This window comes from Pogona vitticeps, chromosome 4 (assembly GCF_051106095.1).
Source record: "Pogona vitticeps strain Pit_001003342236 chromosome 4, PviZW2.1, whole genome shotgun sequence".
Taxonomy (NCBI): Eukaryota; Metazoa; Chordata; class Lepidosauria; order Squamata; family Agamidae; genus Pogona; species Pogona vitticeps.
Genome location: NC_135786.1, coordinates 139,882,750 through 139,898,477, shown reverse-complemented (window position 1 = coordinate 139,898,477; position 15,728 = coordinate 139,882,750). Strand labels below are relative to the sequence as shown.

The window sequence follows — 15,728 nt, the reverse complement described above, 5'->3', positions numbered from 1 at the left end:
ACCCTGAACATAAATGCTTGAAATTTTGGATTATAAAAGCTATTAATAAAAATATAATGAGACTTGTATGTATGTATGTATGTATGTATGTATGTATGTATGTATGTATGTATGTATGTATGTGTGTGTGTGTGTGTGTGTGTGTGTGTGTGTGTGTGTGTGTGTGTGTGTGTGTGTGTGTGTGTGTGTGTATGTATGTATGTATGTATGTATGTATGTATGTATGTATGTATGTAATATACCACCCTATTAGTCCAGCACACTAGTCTGAGTGGTTTACAGCAAAATAAAATATAACCCTACCACAAATAAAACCAAGAGATTATAAAACATAATACAAAAGGCTTAATATCAGTTATCAGTTCCAATTCAGTAAGCCTATAGATCACAGTACATGTTGTTTAAATAGGTGTTGAACTTCTGTTCAGCAATTGATTCAATTAAGCTCTCTGTGGTTGAGACAACCAATAGGATACTGGCCTATGTGTTTTATTCATAAATTATACATTCAGATTTTTTATTTCAGCATTTCAAACATTATTAAAGACATTATCAAAATACGTTGTTGCTATGCATCTTCATTCATATGCCTGTGTGAACCTGCATGGGTACACATGTCAATAGGAATGTCCAAGGGTGTAGTACACATACAGGCAGACTTGTTCACTATTTTTCATCAGAGTAAGAAGTAAAATCAGTAAAAATGATTTTACCCATTTAAGCCTAAAAGCAGACTTGGTTGTAAAAGATTTTGTTCTTTTTTAAATAGTCACGAGCAGTACCAAAGAGAGTTTTGGTGGTAGTCCACACACACTCCAGTGAAGAGATAGGAATCTTTAATTCTGTTGTTATGGCCTGCACCTCCTATAAATCCCATCCAGTATGGTCATGGAAGTTGTAGTCCAAAACAATGGAAGGGCTGAAGGCCTCCCTCCCCATCTCTGTCCTAGTGTGGCAAATAGTACATTGGCTCTAATAAGTTTAATATAAAGGTGAGAAAAATCGAGGTTTGGGAACTTTATTATGTGCTGACAGATGGCTTCAAACTCATGGCAACCATATGAATTATCTTTGAAAGGTTCTTGCAGACTTAAGGGCATGACTTCCTTTATTGACTCAATCTATTTCATAATCGGCCTTCTTCTTCTCCTGCTGCCCCCAACTTTTCCCTACAAACACTAATTTACAGAGCTAGTTATATGCAACCAAGAGAGCTTAGGCAGTTATAACAAATAAGAACCACAGGAGCAGAAATGAAATTGATCCTGGAGAAGAGGAGAAACAGAGCACCACAAGATATTTTGGCTTCAGGTCCTACAGTCACTGATGACTAGATGTTTTGACTGGGAATTATGGGGCTTGTAGTCTAGCTCTAGCACACCTACAGAGCACCAGGCTGCTTACCCAGAAGTTGGTAGAGGGCATAAATAGTTACAATTAACTTCAGAAAAGGGAGAGTCCAAACAACTTCACATCCTGTTTGCTTGCAGACACTAAGAAAAATACTGGGAGCACAGACTCTGTCTGAGGTTTATCAGTTTTTAATCATAACATTCCTTCTTCATCTAGATGGTGAGAAAGCTGTACTCAAAAACCACCTTGACCAAAATCCACAAGCACAATGGAATACAACAGAGTCTTCTAGAACAAGCAAAGACTTTATAGAAGATATCAACTCTCCTGAACAGTAAGTGGCCTGGCTCTTTCTTGGTGCGTGCTGACAAGCTTTCAATTTGCAACTGAACAAGCCTGAAGATCTTTCTAACACATTTTTTTAAACATTTACAAATTGCTGCATACAAAATTGTGGTACAAATGGTTTTGACAAAGAAGCTATATACTTGGATTCATGCATAGTGATGGTATATGGATTGCCACAGTGCCCCATCCAGTGTTAGAATTCAGAAGAATTCTAATCATCAGGCATGCTCATCATGCTTGGTAATAGAATGGCCTTATGTACATGGCCCTTCCCTATCATTCATAGTGACCCCTCTCCTCCCTGGGGTGATTCACAGGCAACTACTGTTTTTGTTCTGCAGATGGAGAAAGAAGAAAAAAGCAAAGTAAGGGCTTAATTGGGGAAATGAAGGATTATAAGTGGGCATGGACCTTCCCCCCACCCCCAGGGAGCTGTAACCTGAAAAGTGTAATTTAAAGACTAGCTTTTCTCACCTCCATGCAGGCCTTCATTGCCATGATATTAGCCCTTATGGGAATCTCAGCATGCCCATTAGACTCACATAGGAAAATGCTAAATAGAAGTAAAAATTAAAAAAAAAAAAACCATTTATAAGACTCTATAGAGAGATCTTCTCAAAGACCTACTAATTCAATGCTCCCTTGAGACTCCCATGAAATCTTGCACCAATCTCAGGAACCGCTAGAAGCTGTTTTCTTCTTTTTGAAAGGCCAGTGTAACAGCAATGGAGGTGAGAAAGCTCCCCTTTTTAAAACTACTGGCGAATTCTAGGAGCTTCAGTCCTAAAGAAACAAAAGTCCCATCCCTAATTGTAACTTGCAGGGAGGGTGCTTTGCTCACCCCTCCCTGTGGCTTTGTCTTTCTGCCAACTCATTCTCTGAATTTATTTGTGGTGGCAAGGTAGCCTGTAGCACAACCAAAATACACTGAAGGATGCTTTGTTAGCCTAAACTGTCTTCTTGTTTGTCTTTCCCATCTTTACAGCATACAGCGTCGCCTGTCCTTACAACTGCCAATCCTTCACCATGCCTATCTGCCATCAATAGGAGGAGTTGATGCCAGTTGTGCCAGCCCGTGCGTCAGCCCCAGTGCCAGTCCACGGCACAGATGTGTGCCACCATCTTTTCGCGTGATGGTCTCTGGCCTGTAGGAGGACATCAGAGCTTCCTGAACTGCTTTTGGTACTCAATGGCTGGACAGAACGTCTTGTGTTGAACTCTTGCCTTCTACATACTCCTTACTCTTCTCACAGAGGAACTAGTGTTATAAGGCCATTGTCAAAAGGAAGACCGGCTCCACAGCTGTGGGAAAGCATGCCAAGTGGAGGCGGTTGCCTGGAGGTTGATCTGTAGCCTTACTTGTGGACATTTCTATTTTTTCACAAAGGAAGACACCAAACCATGTTTCTCCCCAAGTTTCTGCTGGAGGCAAGGTAGCTGGGAATATAAACTTCACAAAGAACAAAGGGAAAAGAGGGGGGAAGACACCCCCCCCCAGTCAAGCATCACTAAGCTCTACACAGCTACTGAAAGTGTGGAATTGCGTGCAAAAAAAATGTAAAAATCACATCAAACAGAAAGCTATATCAACGGAAATGGATGCACTTTGTGTTGCAGGGATTGCACTCAGCTGCTGGGAGGCGCCAGTGAGTTGGGCTGGGATTACATTCTGGGACTATGTTCAATGGGGAGGAGACTTTTAGAGAAATACCTCCACCAGTGTGATTAAGATGACCTCAGCTCTGCTCCACTCCTCTCAAGACACATTTTGGGGGAAAGGATGCTTCAAGCTGGAAGCAGAGCCAGGATTAAAATCTCAGAATAGCTGCCAGGTAGAGAGTCAAAAAAGAAACAAGTCTTTACAGCCAGCACTTTCCTTCTACTAAGATACAGGGCTTGGCTGAGTCCCAGGGGTGGCTGTCTGAAAGCAGGCAGAAAACCAGGGCTGACAGTGCTTAAGGCTGAGGGTTGGTACTGACATCTTAATCTTACAAGGTGGATTGTGTTTGGATTTTCCCCCCCCCACCCCGTGTTTGCTTGATTTGAGCCACAACATATTTACAGTACAGTTATAATTTAGTGGAGGGGGAGTGAGTGAGGTGCGTAAGTACCACACTATTGCTGCTGCAGAGGCACTGATAGTATATACACAACTTTTGCTTCGTATCTTTGCGTGTGTGACAGCGACAGCTGAGAATCAAGACAGTCTGAACTAAGTTTGCCAATATGTGGGAAATACCCTTTGCTGTTCGAATTCAAAATCAAAAAGTGAAAAACAGTTTCATTCTGAAAACAAAAAAGTATAGACATAAGCTCTCTCCTCACCCACCCACCCACCCCCGGCCAGGTTTGACTCCTTCCAGAAATTATGATTTCATCCCTTTTCTCTCTTGAGAGCAACTGACCTGTCATTGGCAAGCAACTAGTGAGAGCTCAAAGGAAATGTTCAAGTGCTTCCATCATGGTCTGATCCAACCATGTGCTTGTGTGTGCTAGTGGTTCTGTGCATGCCTGCTGGGATTAAGACTGCATGACCCAGAGGGGCATCCATCCTTTTTACAGCAGACACCAGTCTCTCTCTCTCTCTCTCTCTCTCTTTCTCTGTCTCTCTCTTTCTTTCTCTCTCTTTCTGGGCAAAGTGTTGTGTTGAGAGCCACTGCATTGACTGAATCTCTTGCCACTGCTGTACTCACAGCTCTACATTGTCCCTTGTACAGTATATGAGAAAGGCACAGAAGCAGGGTTTACTCTTCCTCCACCCCTTTTCTTGTTGCATTATAGGATTTTAGTGCACATGACTGTGCTTTTGAACAGTTGGCATTCATGCCACCTGACATCCTGTGAAGCGCCACCAGTTGGAAAGCACTGATCTATGAGAAGGCTCCACTGACAGAATTTGCCCAGAAATTGAGTGAACCCGGTCTATTCAAGCAGGAATGTGCACATGTAAGCAATGGCTCATTCCCACAGCATGCCGTGATCAGGTTATGGAAACCATGTGAAAAGCACAGAAAGAAACCTACGGGCCTGGCTGGGGGTGGGGGTGGGCTAGAGACAGACAATTTATTTCCAAAATTGTATACGCATCCCACTCACATCTCTCTCTTTTAAAGTGCTCCTCAAAACGGCAACATCTCTGAACCCGGAGACAGCTGTGGAGTAATATAAATAGAATTGCTTCTCTCATACAACCTCTTGTAGAAGTATTTCAGCTATCAAGTTGACACAGAATATTACTGAATATTAGCAATACTGACTGCCTTTTCTCAGATTGTTATGAATTAAAGCTTATGAAATAAGGTGTGGTGGGCCAGGGACACACAGTTATTGCTGTATTTTCCTCTCTCACACCATCGGGATGGATTTCTTTTTCCACCAGTGTTCCCAGTCTAGCACTTAGTACCTGCATGAGAGAGGAGGTGTATCAACTGTGTCACAGCAGAGACCACTAATCCTGCCATCTCGCCAGATGACCCGCCAGTCTTAACTCACTGGAGGCATCACAGAATCTCTTCCCGAACATGTATCACTGAAAGGTTGTGGAGGCACCTGGCAGTGTTAGGACAATAGCGAGTAAGTCTACCACATAGAAAGTAGAACACTTTACTCCGTGTGAGCACTAACCACTGAAGGTGTTGTCTGGTGTGTGGGTGTGGGTGAGTATGGGTGTGTGCACACACACGTGCATGTGTGTGTCTGTGTGTTGACAGTATTCTCTTAATTTATTAATAAACTTCATCAGGACTTTATTTAATACAAATTATTACTTTTCAAAAAAGGACAATAATAATGTATATAATGTATACACAAAAACATTTCTGTAGAAAATATTATTCCAACATAGCAGGAAACAAAAACAAAAAAAATTCAAAAGTATTTGGACTGTTGGCGGTGAGTGTGTGTGTCTGTAACTCTTTGTGAATACTGACTGTGTGCTGTTTCTTAGGTTTAAATCATGCAGTACATTCTTTGTCTCAAATGCAACTGTAGTTTCTCCCACAACATTTTTTTAAAAATTTCCTGCAGAAAATAAAAGACCCACAAAGTGACTATATCTATTTAATGTTTCTGTTTTTTTTAATACTGCAGCAAAAATGTACTGTAAAAAAATGAGGCTGTGCCCCAGCGGCATTTTCCAACAATGTTACTGCATAAATGCTTTAACATAGTTAGACTGGAACTGTCAGAAATATTTTGGGGAAGAAAAAGTAAGAGAAGGAGAGAAAGAGAGTATATGGAGAATTTCTTGTATACCCCTTATACTGCATGAAAAAATCAATTTTTAATAAATTGTTGCAAAATCTGTTTTATTAATAAAATAGGGAAAACCTAATCAACTGTTGTTTGGTAGTATTCTTTCTCATGGCTATCTTTGTAAAATAGGAAGGGCAGCATTTCTTCCATCTCAGTGAAAAGAAAAAAAAGGCATTATTGTGTGGGCATTATTGAGGGAAGCAGGGAACACATTCCTTCCCTTACCTGACAGGTGAAAACAGGACACTGTTGGAAGAAATAAGGGCTGCTAAAGGAACTGAGCAGGGTTCCAGCTGAGATGTAACTAGGCATGTATCATTGTGGCCAGACCAGACCTCTCAAGAAACATGTGCAACTGGCACACCAGTTTTAACTACACAAAGGCACCCCTGGCCACCACTGAACCCTGGGCAATGGCCAAGAGAGAGCATCATGAGCCAGCCAGACCCTTTTCCACACTTACCCACACCTTTTTGGGTCTCTGGCATGGGCTACCGTGTTGGGTGGTTTTTTTGGGGGGGGGGGGTTAGTCTGTGTAGGATCGCTCCATTTTAGTTGAGTTTCTGGCATGTGTGACCATCATTACTGAACTAAAGCATCAGTAATGATGTGTGACCATCATTACTGAACTAAAGCAGCACTGGCAGCTGTTTCCCCCAATGATTCAGTGCCATATCACTTGGGTGGCAAGCCAAAACACTGATATGTCATGTATCAAATTTTTTAAAAATCAACTTTTGCTTGTTCCCAGGAGAGGGAGTGACAGAAGATATGGAGAGTGAGTGTTCCCCCCCCCTTAACAATTCAGTGGTATTTCACTTTGGTGGCAAATCAATGAGTGACACTGTTTATCTCCTACCAATTAAAAAAGAATCCAGCTTTCCTTCAACTTCCCAGAGAGGGAGAAATGACAGAGGAAGTGGAGGTGGGAGACAGAGGAGGAGAAAGAAGGTGATCTCTTTTTTTCTTGACAAAAATATGTGACTAGTTTAAGCACTCTTAAGACATCCTTGCCCACATCTTTGACATATGAATTCCATGAAATAGAAACAATTAGTTGTGCAGCTATACAATCATATTACCTGTGTACACCCATCTGTTATTCTGCACATGATGGTAATTGTCATAGGCAAAGCCCTGTCCTTTCATTGTCGGTGAGGGAAACAAATATAAATGCACACTAACAAGCAAGTCCTATTTGCATAATACACCTGAAAACTGTGAAACTAGAAAGCTTCCTCCATAAATTTAGTGCAGATACCACTCTATTTGCTCAGAACTATTCTGCCCTGTTTAAGAGAAAAGGTCCCTGGAGCTATAAGGGATCAGCGGACTGTGGCATAGGTGTTGCCCTTGATTTTTGGACATTGTGCTGCATCCAGTCTTCAATCAGTCAAAAGATGTTCAGAGTGAAGGTGGATGCTTCTAATGCTTCCAAAGAACAACAGAAATATTAGGGAAAGAAGAAGATTGGCCTGCATACTTAACAGCAGTGATCCAACCAAAGCAAAAACAAACAAAAAAATACTAGAGGGTACAACACCACTGTAAAATTGTACCCCCAATCTGGTCCAAACAGGCAGAACTAGAGATAGTTTACAGTTCTCTGTTCTTGCTTCCTGGAAGTGATCACCACCTGAACCAAAGCAACATCCAGGGCTCTCACAACCAACAAAGAGAGGACTCTCGAAGGAACTCAGTCAAAATTAAAATTAGTCCTGCAAAACATAATACAGCACTATCACCATTGCTGCACCTTGTCCTCCATCTCAGGCTAGGAGAAAGCTGAGCCTTAGCCACATTTTTTTAATGACTCTCTCTAGCAGATAAGGACTGAAAAACCAGACACCTTATGTGGCAAACGTGACCCGAGGAGCAAAGTTAGGTTGGTTAGAAGACAAACCTCCATTCTCTCCCCCCCCCCCGGATAAAACCTACACATCATAAAGCACAGTTTCTGTGGAGATGATTTGATATATTCTATTGCAAGGTTTGGAAACCAAATGGGCAGGGTTGCAAAAACCTAAAACAATACAGTTTAGAAAACATAGACTGGAAAAATAGCAAAACTAACTGCCTAAAAAAAGCTAATAAACCTCCAAGAAGAGCAGCAGTCAGGTCGCCAGGGCATACAGAGGGCAGCTGCTCAAAACATCCAATGAAGTGGCAAGACAAATATCAAAGGACACAGAGTCATGGAACTGGCGGACCATCTCACTCATATACAGGGAGCCTTGGTGATACAGGTGGAATCTCAGAATTAATCAGACCACCTTTAAGCCAGGAGCTGCCAGACCTCTGACACGGAAGGGTGTCTCACAAGGAAAAGCAGCTGCAACAGCATTCCCAGTCAAGGAACTGGTCAGAACAACTTGGCTAAGCAAACAATGATAAACAGGTATACTTCCTAGGAGAGTGCCTCTGCCAGGTTGCCATGGGTGCTGTTGGCTGAAACACAGCGAGGCCTCCTCAGAACCAAAATGGCGTCCCTTCAGTTCTGACTATTAGAGCTGTTGTAGTGTGCTATCCCCAAAATACCGTGTAGCTACAGTGTAGCTACATCTTCCGTAGTCAGAGTGGTGGCATACATTGAAAGGAGCTATATAATGTAATGGGTGGCTCGGATGGTCAGATCATACTTCCGCACTATTAGAGAGCAGGCCGGGTAGGTGGGGCTCGTCAGCCCTGGAAGGCAGCCCATCTAGGAGAAGGAAAACTCCAATTTCAAACCTCCACTGCCTTGTGGCTATATCCATTCGTGGAAAAGGCTTCAGGAGTTAACCAAGAGGCAAAATCCGGAGCTGGAGTCCCGAAGGCAGTTCGTGTCATTTTGCCAACTCCTGCGACGTTGTTGGAACCAATTGTATTGGCTCTTGCCTTTCCATTGAATCATTTCAGCAACATAGAGAGGGGAGATTTGCTTCTTGGGTAACAGCCTATCCTCCATATTCCTTTACCCAGGCTTCATGCTCTGGAGAGGACACTTCTCGATACAGAGCATGTTACCATGGTCTCTCGAGACTGAAGGATGCCTATGATTAGAGCTGCAGAGGAGTGTGTCTCTATAATAATGCATGACCAGTCAAAACAGCAACCCAGAAGCTGATAGGAGGGGAAAGTCCAAACAAAAAGCTATGAATTTTGAACTGGATCTTGAATCAAAATCATATTCGACACCGTGACTGTAAACAGTATGGGCTTGCTCCTTTAGCTCTCTTTCTAAATCTAGATGTCTTGTGCTGCACCATTGTGTCTAAAATAATAATTTATCAGAATATCACATGAGAGCCAAAGCAGTATTGCACCTGGAATGCTGGGGCAGGACTCAGGTGACTTGGCTTCAAATTTAAATCTAAAAATATCTCATATTTATTTAAAATATTTAACTAGGCTTTCTAAACAGCCTCAGGCCTTTTTAGCTATGTGTTATTTTTCCTTACACAGGTAAAACCAATGAGATGGAGAAGTGGCCTAGATGAGACACCGGGCTTTCACAGTACTTACTAATATTTCACTGTCCCTCAAATGCCACATAGTGCTCCTGCCAGTGTGATATGCAATTTGGTATGGTGCCATCATGTTTATACTAAACAGTATTATTTCAGCTACCAATGGAATAATGTTTTTGCCTGTTTGCTACTGCAATTTTTATGCCCTTACAACTTATCACAAGTAAAAAATAATAGTATAATAAGCCTCATGGTGCGTTGGTTAAACTGCAATAATGAAGCCAGAACTGTGCTCACGACCTGGGGTTCAATCCCAGGTAGCCGGCTCAAGGTTGGCTCAGCCATCTATCCTTCCGAGGTTGGTAAAACTTGTAAACCACCCAGAAAGTGCTTTAAGCACTTCAGGGCTGTATATAAACTGTACACTTTGCTTTTTAATGACATAATAGCTGTGAATATATAAATGTCCTTCTTGGCCAAAGTGATCCTTCTGTTTGTATCATAGTGTGACCAAGTTTTTTTTTGTTTTTTGAAAAATGACTGATGCTAATTAAGATATAAAATAACTTAGATTATGACACAAATAACTCCTCAAATGTTGTGAACAAAAAGCTTCACAGTTGCAATCACATCCCTGCATAACTGAAATTAAGCCTCACTGAGAATTTGGGGCTGTCTTCAAAGTATAGATGTGCATAGGGTTGCAGTGTCAAATATATGCTCACCAAATTCCCATTTGTTTTCCTAATATACTGGGGGGGATTTTAAAGCATGCCAGTGTAGGTTTTCAGCCATTAGTCATGGGCTAAATGAAGGCTTTATAAATCAATGTTGCTTTCAAAACTTCTTGCATTTGTTGCTTCAACACCAGCCTCCTCAAATCCACAAATGGATTTTCCCTGTTCTCTTGCAAAGTGCATGATGTTAAATAGCTCCTCTCTGACCTCAACTACCAGGTTGCTGCGTTTCAAGCCACGCATGCTGTCCTTGTTTAGCACTTCATTCTGAACTCCGGAGAAAATAGCATGAGGCAAAATAGACATTAGGCTGCGGGTGGGGCTAGGCTTTTTTTTTTTTTTAGCTAATGCAAATACCATAGATGGTCATTTGGGAGGGAACAGGGAGACTAATTTGAGTGCTGATTTCTAGATGAGACAGTCAAGCCAACTCTTGAACGAAGATGTAAGCTTAAATTATACATAAGCTAGAGAACGTTCTTATGCCAGTGCACATTTACAACAGAAGCTACTCATCCGTTTTCTTTTCTCTAGGGTGCCATTTTCTTCTATGCTCACACACCAAATTAACTATTGTCTTCTTGCAAAGGAAACTGACCATTCTTCAAGTTGCTGCCCATTTATGGTTTCCACGTACAAACTGGGATCTGTATGCTCTTGCCATTCCACGTTCACAATTCAATGCCTTATATGGCTTGTAGTTTTAATGGGGAAGTCTTGTTACTTAGCATAAGCTGGTACACAAGCTCCTGATGTACAGTGTTTACCAAATAGGTTAGAAAAGGATGAAAACCACTCCTACATACAAGTAAAATATTCCTAACAAGCTGCAGCACCTCATATTAAGTAAAGGCTTCATGTGATCTTGAATAATTTATGCTCTGATATTAGAAATATGGTAAATCAGTGCTCACAGCTTTTATGCCTTTGTGTATTACACCTATGAATGTTACATAGCTAAAGGTACCCCTTTCCTTCATAATCATATGAATGAAGGATATTTGAACAGTCAAGTCACTGATTTCCACACCTGTTGCAGCATATTCTGAACAGCAGAAGCCTGCATTAATGCTGGCAAAAGCTGAACACAGTAGGGAAAGATGAAGACTGAACAGGAGACAGATTAACCCATTGATTAGCAAAACCTGAGAAAAGCTCTTAATGGTGGGACCTCTCAGAAGTTAGTCATTCATAGTGGCACTGCAACTATGAAGTGACATGACAGCACATAGCAACAGAGTAGTCTACAAGGTATCTGCTTGAGATCTTTCTCCCCTTGCTTTATGACACAAGGAAGTTCTTGAAAACAGATTGTTGTTTACATCCAGTGTATTAAAACAGCTATGTCAAGGAAAGTGTTATTGTGCACTGCCAAGTTGCCACAAAATTATGGTGACTCTATCAATGAATGATAGTGTTCCCGTGGTGTGCTTTCTGTAGCACTGGACTTTATCTTCTGTGAATGTCAGTCACTGCATATCCTTTTGTTAGGTTAATAGATTTAATATATTACCTCTTCTTTGGTTCCTAATTAAGCAGACTCCAAAAGACCAGATAATATCTGTGGATAAACTCATGGCAAACATTCCTCTTCAAAATGAAGTTTTTATTTGCGTAGAATCTAGATAAATTCAATTACCTTCCAAGAAAACCTTCTGGATATCTTTCAGCATTGTTTCATAAAATGCTCCTCTTTTCTGGGTAAAAAATTGACTGAGTAGCAGGCAAACTGAAGGTATTTTGCTTTGCTTTGTTGAGCAAACTGAATCAATAAAAATCATTCAAGGAGTATAAGAAATTAATGTTATTTCAAAGACAGCCAAGTGTAAATATTTTATACCTAGAGTATATTCATCCTTTCTGAGCCACAAAGTTTTAAAATTACAGTGGTGCCTTGCATAACGATGTTAATTGGTTCCCAAAAAACCATTGCTATGGGAAACATCGTTATGCGAAATGCCATTTCCCATAGGAATGCATTGAAAACCGGTTGAAAACCTATTGGAACGGATTGCCATCCTTAAGCGAAAAAACCCATAGGAAACATCGTTAAGCGATACAATGTTTCCTCCATTGGAAGCCTATTCAATGCATTCAATGGTTTAGCGAAGTCAATTTTTGCAAATTTACATGTGTCATAAAAGGGTCAAAAAATGGTTTTAAATGCATGGAATAGCTTCTGCACCTTCTAAAATGGGCGCAAACTTAATTTGACTTTGATCTGACTTTTCGTTAATTTTTGCTGAATTTTTTTCTCCCCCACCAACTTTTGACAGCTGTCAAAATATGACAGCTCCATTATTTCCTATGGGAGAGGAAAAAATTCACAAAAAATTAACGAAGACTCAGAAAAAAGCCAAATTAAGTTTGCACCCATTTTAGAAGGTGCTCTAACGAATCCAAGTATTTAGAACCGTTTTGACCATTTTAAGACACTTTTTAAAATGAAAAAACAAACATCGTTATGTGAAGCAGGGGACCTAAAAACGCATTCGCTATGTGAAGCATGGTCCCAAATTTCGCTAAGCGAAAATCGCCCATAGGAAACATCATTAAATCGTCCATATTATTTTCTAAAAAAAAACCCATTGTTATGCGAATTCATCGCTAAACGGGGCAATCGTTAAGCGAGGCACCACTGTATAAAAAGATCGTATAAAAGATTACAAAGACCCATTAGGGGTAACTGCTTTAAGATAAAATAGCTTTCTTTTACCAAACTATAGTTCGCAAATGGCTAATTAATGAACAAAGCTTTATTTATTTTTATGAGTGAGCCGTTTTTTCTTCTCTAAATCTCATCTAAATTTTCCTTATATTTATATTCAGTGATAAAAACTGAGGTTATCCTTTTTCAACCAATGATATTTTGCCACTACTTGGTTGAAGTTTGCAATAAGCAGCTTGACAGTATTTTTTGGGTTCTTTAGTATTTGTTATTAAAGGTCAGCACCAACTGTTTATTTATAGGTCCTGGCATGCAGAGCCCTCTCTGCGGGCACGCGAGCCATACATTGCAGGATTGCTACCCCCGGCAGCCAAACCTGAGGACACAGCTGCAGCCGCAGTGCCAGTGCCCTGACAGTCAGTGGGCCAGGATCTGGAGCAGCTGGCACTGGCAGGGGTTGGTCATAATCGGAGGCAGATCTGGAGTGGGGTCTGGAGGCACCTCTGTTCCTGGGATTCCCCCTTCTGCCACCACTTCTGCTTCCACCACTGCCTCTGCCCACTGGTGGGTTTTTGTGTTTGTTTTCTTTCCAGTTTGGGCACTTGGGCTCAAAAAGGTTAGCCATCACTGCTCTAAGCTCTCTCTGTTCCTTTTAGTTACAAAAATTCAACAGATTTTATCTATTCTCTGACTATAAATGCTTATCCATATAGCCGTTCGAGCTTGCTTTTAGAATCACTGATGAATATGCCAGCTGTTGTCATTTGTCACATTCAGTTGGCTCTTGGCATCTGTTTTACCTGTTCCAAGCTTTTTACCATTTCTTAGTATCTCTTTGATATAGACAGAACCAACTAAGCTTTGCCTCTTTGCTTGTTACTACTTCCATCAGATATATTTTAGTTTACACCCTGCTTTAACTGGCCACTTGACTTTTTTAAAAGTTTGTCATGATAACAAGGCTCCCCTTCCCCATTATCTATACCTCATAGCTCATTATAAACATAGTTTATTGATATTATGGCAAGAAGCAATGCCCTTTTGAAGAACTCTGCTCTGGCAGTTATTCTTTTATTTATGGAGTTTAATGTCTAGATAATCAAACCAGGAGCAGTCCTTATCTAATTTGGATGATTCTTTGTTGTCGTCATTTAGTCGTGTCCGACTCTTCGTGACCCCCATGGAGCAGAGCACGCCAGGCCCTCCTGTCTTCCACTGCCTCCCAGAGTTGTGTCAAATTCATGTTGGTTGCTTCAATGACATTGTCCAACCATCTCATCCTCTGTCGTTCCCTTCTCCTCTTGCCTTCACACTTTCCCCAACATCAGGGGCTTTTCCAAGGAGTCTTCTCTTCTCATGAGATGGCCAAAGTATTGAAGCCTCAGCTTCAGGATCTGTCCTTCCAGTGAGCACTCAGGGTTGATTTCTTTTAGAATGATAGGTTTGTTCTCCTTGCAGTCCAGGGGATTCTCAAGAGCCTCCTCCAGCACCACAATTCAAAGGCATCAGTTCTTCAGCAGTCAGCTTTCTTTATGGTCCAGCTCTCACCTCCATACATCACTACAGGAAAAACCCTAGCTTTGACTATGCGGCAAGGTGATGTCTCTGCTTTTTAAGATGCTGTCGCTGTTTGTCATTGCTTTCCTCCCAAGAAGCAGGCATCTTTTAATTTCGTGGCTGCTGTCACTATCTGCAGTGATCATGGAGCCCAAGAAGGTAAAATCTGTCACTGCCTCCATATCTTCCCCTTGACTGTGGTATTCCTTATAATTATGCATGGATGTGGACAGTGAAGAAAGCTGAGAGGAAAAAAATTCATTCATTTGAAACACGGTGCTGGAAAAAGAGCTTTACTGATACCACGGAGTGCCAAAAAGATGAATAATTGGGTGCTAGATCAAATGAAGTCTAAACTCTCTCTAGAACCGAAATTAACTAAGCTGAGGGTATTGTACTTTGGGCACATCGTGAGAAGAGTTACCAGAAAGGATAATTATGCTACAAAAAGTTGAAGGAACAGGAAAAGAAAAAGACCATATAATGAATGGATTAACTTAATAAAGGAAACCACAACCTTGTTTGCAAGCACTGAGCAGAGCTGCTAATGACAGGAGTTTTTGCGGGCCACTAATTCATATGATGCCCATGAGTCAGAAGCAACTTGACAGCAGCTAACAACCACACACAGTATCAGGGAAGGGAGTATTAGCCCATCCCTCCTAAGCCATGACCACCACAGGAAAACTGCCATTAGGCTTCCAAAAAGTGGTCGCTGATAAAGACTGTAATAAGAGAAAGGATAGAGTTTCAGAGAGGATCACAGGAGCGTCAGGAAAAGGAAGATTTGTCCTTTCCTCCCCTAGGAATGCCTATCAAAGCTTTTGAAAATCCTGAATGTCGTAAGGGTGAAAGGTGTGAATGGGGAATCTCTTTTCTCTGATAGGTAGGTAGGATCTCCACCCCTTTTGCAAGTTCCAGTAATTAAGGAATCCAATAAATACTGTGATGCCACAACTTCAATAAGCATCTGTGTATCTGAAGATCAATTTAAAATGTCATTTAAATTAAAAATGTGCAATGATTGGGACCCGGGTGAAATGAAAACCATATAGCTTTGCTCGGCAAGGTATAACACTCATGAAAACTGGGCTGAACATCTTGGCGGAATACAAAAATGCACCTGCTTTTCCTACAAAATAGGAACATAGTTGGAAAAAGCAGTTCTCCCCTTCCCAGCTTAAGCCTTTTGCTTCCCCCACTTCTATTCCAGATAGGAAAGTTCATGAGGTCTTTCCATGGGCATCTTAAGAAGAAAATAGGGAGGCAGCTAGCCCTAAAATATTTGGGAAGGAAAGGGGTATCTTTTCATAAAGGATAGACCATTAGCAATGACTTATGTGTACAAAATCCTTAAAAACA

General features: G+C 41.1%; 1 protein-coding gene and 1 long non-coding RNA gene across 2 annotated transcripts in view; one reads left to right on the top strand and one right to left on the bottom strand.

Annotated features, from left to right (window-relative positions):
• The window catches only part of GABBR2 (gamma-aminobutyric acid type B receptor subunit 2), a 439,280-nt gene extending 433,246 nt beyond the window's left edge, over positions 1-6,034 (top strand). The window contains exons 18-19 of the mRNA XM_072998474.2: positions 1,570-1,687; positions 2,687-6,034. Coding sequence (XP_072854575.2) covers positions 1,570-1,687; positions 2,687-2,852 — 284 coding nt within the window. The 3' untranslated portion in view covers positions 2,853-6,034. The remainder of the gene's footprint in view (positions 1-1,569; positions 1,688-2,686) is intronic.
• Positions 1-11,279, bottom strand: part of LOC144588603 (uncharacterized) — a 172,460-nt gene extending 161,181 nt beyond the window's left edge. The window contains exon 1 of the long non-coding RNA XR_013544223.1: positions 11,149-11,279. This is a non-coding gene — a long non-coding RNA (uncharacterized LOC144588603). The remainder of the gene's footprint in view (positions 1-11,148) is intronic.
• Between the last annotated feature and the right edge of the window lie 4,449 nt (positions 11,280-15,728).